General features: G+C 42.6%; 1 protein-coding gene across 1 annotated transcript; it reads right to left on the bottom strand.

Moving 5' to 3' along the window:
* Positions 1–234: 234 nt before the first annotated feature.
* On the bottom strand, positions 235–3,922 carry LOC123504553. The gene is made up of 2 exons (XM_045255160.1): positions 564–3,922; positions 235–466 (listed from the first exon to the last, which is right to left on the bottom strand). The coding sequence occupies exons 1-2, from the start codon at positions 928–930 to the stop codon at positions 291–293; spliced, it is 543 nt and encodes a 180-aa protein (XP_045111095.1). The 5' UTR covers positions 931–3,922; the 3' UTR covers positions 235–290.
* Positions 3,923–6,436: the final 2,514 nt, after the last annotated feature.

Below are 6,436 nucleotides of genomic sequence, written 5' to 3'. Positions count from 1 at the left end.
AGGTACAGAGAGAAGGATAGAATCCGTAGGAGGGTAGTTTAGAAATTAAAGATTTGTGCCAGACTCTATCGAAGGCTTTCGATATGTCAAGGCCGACAGCAAAGGTTTCACCGAAGTCCCTAAAAGAGGATGACCAAGATTCAGTTAGGAAAGTAAGAAGATCACCAGTAGATCTGCCTTTACGGAAACCATACTGGCAATCAGAGAGAAGGTTGTGAGCTGATAGATGCAGTGAAAACTGCATTCAGAACTATAGTCGATGGCTATACGATAGCTGCCTGTCGATTTCCTTACCATAACAACTGGGGAGCAATGAGGAGATAAAGATGGCTGGATGATCCCTGGTGAGAACTAGGAGTGTCCATCTCTTCTACATCTCCGCAGCCGTCAGGCGATACCGGAAGGAGATCTGGAGGTTCTGTAGCCCCTTCCTCAAGCGGTGAGACGTTCAAGTTGGTATCAGCCTCTGTATCAAAGGAAGGTTCATCCAACAGTTACTTGATTAACATGAGCACAACGAAACTAGCGCTCGAGAAGATCAGCATGGTATAACTAATGCTTACCGTTTTCATCAATCAGGTAGTTACAGCTGGATCCCTTTTCAAGTACGGCATATGGGCCAGCCCAGGCCATCAGGAGCTTGTTGGTAGTGTCAGACAGGAGCACCAGGACTTCTTCTCCAGGTTTGAACTTTCGATCCTGTGATTTCAAGTCAAAATATGCTTTATACCGAGTAGCACTGATGTCAGCCTCGGCAGCAATCCGGGAGGATTCAGCCAATTTGTCTTTCAGCTCTATTAGAAAACAGGAACGATCATCATCTGCGAGTGATTTATCCTCCCACAAATCCCGTAGAACTGCAAGAGGTCCTCTAACTGCCTTACCGTTAAGAAGCTCAAAAGACGAGAATCCGGTCCTGTCACTTGGCATCTCCCTCAAAGCGAAGAAGGTGGCAGGGAGATAACGGTGCCACTCACGCGCGGTTTTTCAGAGCAGTTTCCGGAGGCATGCCTTCAGAGTGGAGTGGAACCTTTCCACTCTTCCGTTACCACTTGGATGGTAAGGTGTGGTGAAGAGCGGTTTTACTCCCAGAAGCTTATGGAGCTCACCCATCAGTTGTGACGTGAACTGCATCCCACGGTCCGAGAGCAATTCTCGAGGGATGCCAACCCTGGAGAAGATGGACAACAATGCTTCTGCAATAGCAATAGAGGTTATTTCTCAGAGAGGTAAGGCTTCTGGGAATCCGGTTGCAAAATCATTTAAAGTTAGGAGATAACGATGGCCTTCAGATGGAGACAAGGGACCCACGAGGTCAATAGCCACTCTTGAGAACGGTTCAGTGATGATAGGTAGAGGCCGTAAAGGTACAGGGCGCACTCTTCCTTTTGCTGACATACGTTGACATTTATCACAAGACTTACAAAAAGCTGTGATGTCAGCTCCTACCCCAGGCCAATTGAAGTGGTGGTAAACCTTACCTCTAGTTTCTCGTGGGAGAAGTGTCCTAACATTGGACCCTCATGGGCAAGAGACAGGACCAGGCAAAGACACTCAGCAGGGATGACCAACGTCTTTCCCACTTGTTCTTGGTTGCTAGAAGAACGGCACACTCGGTAGAGTAGTTTATCAGACAACTCGTAGGAAACCTTCGAACCACTGCGAGTTACCTCTTCTTCACCAGTTGATGCCTTACGACGGAGAGCCTGAAGGGAGGAACACGAATTCTGCAGCCGAGAAAATTCCCGGGGAGTAATGTTAACAGGTTGGAGTTCTGATAGCACAAAGGGAGGAATTCTTCGTGCCGCGCGGCTCCCGAGTTTCAACTGCTTGAACCTTCTCAGGCACAGGTGAAGAATGCCTTTTTCATGTTCTCGTCTGGTATGCTCACTTCCACATTACCAACCAGAACACTACAGAACTTGATTGGAGCACGAACAGCATCAACATAATCTTTGTAGAAGGGACAGCTTAGGTGGCATCGTATCTGAGGGAAGGCGTCCATTCTTCCTAAATAGTCAGAAAACTTTAGGACACTGGAAGACGTCTACATCGGGTAAGGCTTCCTCAGATACAAGGAAGCACAGGAACAGCCAGTGTCACGTACGATAGTAAATACTCTAGCTCCATTGATGGTGCCAGAAGAAAAGTAGATATTAGTAGTAGGATCACTGAAGCAGAAACCCACCTTATGTGTATGGTTGAGGAGTGCTACCAGTCCTGAACAAAACTGGCTTTGGGGACAGAGGTCGAATGTGTCCTGGCTCCCCACAATTGTGACACCTGACGGGTGTGGAAGACTTCCTGGCCGGTGGAGGAGATTGGCGAGAAGCTTGGTTGGTAGTAGTTGGAGATGTAGGCGACAGCTGGGGGTGTGTTTCGGGTAAGCACGATGGGCAGCTGCCCAAATATCTGCACGTTTGACAGCATCGTACAAGGTCTGCACGTCGTTTTCTTTTAAGAAGGTTGTTATATCTGGAGATATAACGAGGCAAGAAACTGGTCCATAATTACAAAAGATCCGAATTTATGAAAACCTTCCCCCACCACGTCACAAGTGTAACCAGTTATCAAAATAGCTACCAAGTTGAGTGGCAAACTGCTGGAATGTCTCACCAGGTTTGATCCGGACAGAACGAACATGTGGCGATAGTGCTCAGCGGACTGACTGAAGCTTATAAGGAGAGAAGATTTAAGTTTAGGGTAGTCACAAATTAAGTCATCAGCCAAGGTAGTGTAGATTTCTGCTAGCTTACCAGAGAAGACCACCCAGTTGAATGGCATAGTTGTCCTGAGGAATGGTGAGCAGGGCAGCAATGCGTTCAATACGTGTGAAGTAAGATGTCAGATCATCTCCTTGATACTGGTAGAGAAGGTCGGGGAACAGTCCCACAATCCCCAGGCAAGATCACTGGATCTCAGTTTGTTCCTTGTTCTTGCAGTGACAGCTTGGACATGGCAAGGGCATGTTTCCTTTTCCTCCTCTTTCCTCTCTTCACTCTCGTTCCTTTCGTTGTTCGTCTTGTTGCAACGCTTGCCGAGTAGAAACAAAAAAACTCGCGTAGCTCGTCACTCTTAGTCCAATCTCTTCCCAACTCAACTAGCTCCTTGATAGAAGACAAGGACACAAGAAAACACAGCTAAGGAAACAATAATCCGTGATTAAAGGACGCCCAATGAAACAATAGAAAAAAATACATACGTCAGAGGAGAAAACTCAACTGATTAGAAACAAGCCCTCACAAACCAACAGTCAAAAAATACTCACGTCCGAGCCTTGGATAATGAGCTGGGGAAGGTAACACTACCTGTCCCCCAACAATGACCGTTAGCACTTCACATACTCAACAGAGGGTTGAGAAAACACAATCCTGGCAGGGTCGCCACTTGTGAAAGCTTGAGGCAGGTAACTCATGTGATGAAAATGAACACTGCTTCCATTAAAAACCAGGGATGTGGTCTCCTCCTTTACCAGAGCTGCAGAGAGTGGAGAAAACCAAGTACCACTTTAATGAAAGTGGAGCACTCCTTCACACACGAACTATATGGACGTTGGACGCCCTTTAGAGAGGTAGTTATAGCGCTGGTACCACGCCCATCCACTTCACACACGGCCGTCTCGGGCAGCACACGAGTACAGGACCCCAAGGAGAGGACGAGGAATGGAGCAGGGTGTAGGAGTGGAGAAAAGGCAGAGCGGTATCCAGCGGTGACCAGGATTTAAACAAGAGGTAGATGCAGAACCACTACCAAGCGCGAGTGGTATGGCGGTTCATCCAAAGGCTGGCTAGACACGGCTGCCAGGAGACTGGCTCAGGTCCCCCAAAGCGAGCGGTGAGCAAGGCTTCACGGGAGAATACTTCTGGAAACAGAGGCGAGTCTAGGTAGTGTTGACTCAGTCAGAGCTCACGAGAATCTGCTTTCCCTCAGTCTCGTCGCCCAGGCGTCAGGTCGGAAGCCGGAATTCAGCGCAGGAGACGGTACCTCGAAGATCCGAAATGTGAAGCAAAGAGATAGCATAACAAAATGACCAATAAGCAAGAAGATAGTTCCAAAGTACCCCGATAGTTTCGGGCCTCGTTACCTTTAAAGTAACAAGCTGATAGTTTAACCCCTAGTTGTCTTCACAGTAGTATTTTTAACAAAATTGTGTTGGAAGGATATATAGAAAATCTTGCACAGTGACGTGACGGAGGAAAAGCCATATTGATGATAATAGAACCTGTATGGGATACAATATTAAAATGCAATATGAGAAGGGAAAAATAATCAGTTATACAAAAATCAATAACAAGGATTGCTTTTGACTCCTACCGTGTGTTACATGAAAGAATCCTCTGCCCATTCAAAGACGTAACGACATACTTTGTCTTCTTGTTAGAATCGGGTGAAATAAACCATTAAGATTAATGACAATTCATAAAATAAGATATGTGTTATGAAATTTGCACTTGATGTTTTCAGTGAAAGACGCCCTAAGCGTGTATTTTTTTACGGTAAGGTGCCTTTTAGTTTTTGCTATAATATATTACTCCAATATTAATCAGTGCAAAATTAACTCTTTCTAGTCAATGATATTAAAAAGTTTATACACTATGTGAAAATTAAACAAATCTGATGAGCAGTAAGAATATTCAGAAAGTAATCCAGATTACACATTGTCTTCACGTGCTGGTATTTCTGTGTTATCATGCTAAATACCTGAGCTTGTTATATATGATATAAGTTTCAAGGAAATCCTTCAACAAGATAATTGTAGTCTTTGGCTATGCAGGCGTTTCTCTCTCTCTCTCTCTCTCTCTCTCTCTCTCTCTCTCTCTCTCTCTCTCTCTCTCTCTCTCTCTCTCTCTCTCTCTCTTTGTGTGTATTCTATTCAAGTTTGATAAGAAATCATACTTTCCTGTCACTACAGCGACACGTGTTGAAAAGCCTGCACTCTGCTATTCAAGGCCTCCTTAATTCCGTTTTTTCTTGTATGGAATTTGTAAAAGGTTGATGAATCTATTTAACCTTGGTAATTAATATATATATATATATATATATATATATATATATATATATATATATATATATATATATATATATATATATATATATAAACAAAAGCAATTAGGTTATTGTATCTTCAAGAAATTTATTGGTGTGCATTATTGCTACCAAAGTGCGTACAGTATACGTGATGCATCATGTCCTAGGAAAGAAAGTGTAAATCCACCTCCCGTTTCTTTTACGTTAATTTTCACGAGATTATTAAAACAAGAAATTAATATATCTAATGTAGAATTGATAAATTAGAACAAGTGCTGAAAGTGTCCTATGTTATATCTATTGCATCATATCTTATTATTCGATTAAGTGTTGTGGAAAATTTATACAAATTTTGTAGCAGATGAGGACCATTCCCATTGCGTTATCAATGTTTTCCTTATACTAAAAAGAGCAGAAAGAATGAAATGTTGAATAAATGAGAAAAAAAAAATTGAATTTAGACGGTAAAGGTGAGGTGGCCCTTTCACCCAGCATCTTTCCCCGTTCCGTTGCTAAGCCATTCGTGGGTCGATGAAGATTGTGATAAAGTGTATTTTTGGCGTAGGTGTTCGGTAGAAGCTTAGAAGTTGGTACCATTCAGATGTTTTACTAACTTTTTTTTTTTCCTTTTTCCATTACATTCCTATTACTTTTAACCTGAGAGAGAGAGAGAGAGAGAGAGAGAGAGAGAGAGAGAGAGAGAGAGAGAGAGAGAGAGAGAGAGAGAGAGAGAGTCTCCAATATAAATAGCCTTTCATAATTCTAATTGTTGAAATATGTATGAGCAAGGTGAAATTAATACCTAATGAATGTTTTCTTGTAAAATTGAAATACAACTCCTCCTGACTTTCGGTAACTTTTTTTTTTTTCTAATTCTTCTTACTCATTCTATGACTAATAAGTGTCTGTTACTTAGCTGCTAAAAATGAAGGCATGCCATGTATTTCCGATTCGGTAAGGAAAATGAAAGTGAAAAGCTGCTTTAAAATTCCACGTTATGCATGAGATGTTAGACTTGTGTGTTATGCCTTTTCTTCTTTTTGTCATTACTCCCTAGGAATTCATATCCTTTTCATTGACGCTTTTTTTCCTGTCCACGGACCCTTAGTTTATCGTGACTTGGAAAGATTCTTCAATAGTCTCTAAAGAACATATATACTAAAATACACACACAAAAAAAAATTGTGTAATTCCATGATTTTCAGTATAGTATTCTTTTTTTTTCCTATTTTACTGTGTGTGGCAAAAGTGAAAATATTTTATGTACCTTACACCTGCTACTACCTGAGTCATGAGTTAGCAGTATTGGCTGCCGAGTGTCGTTTATTAGTTCAGCACGGGTCGAACTGCTGTCAGGGAAAGATTTGGAGCTGTGTTGTTTCAGAGTACGAAGCATTGGCTGTGAACG

Source organism: Portunus trituberculatus, chromosome 16 (genome assembly GCF_017591435.1).
Source record: "Portunus trituberculatus isolate SZX2019 chromosome 16, ASM1759143v1, whole genome shotgun sequence".
Taxonomy (NCBI): Eukaryota; Metazoa; Arthropoda; class Malacostraca; order Decapoda; family Portunidae; genus Portunus; species Portunus trituberculatus.
Note: the sequence above shows the minus strand (reverse complement) of the source record. Positions and strands in the feature narration are given on the sequence as shown.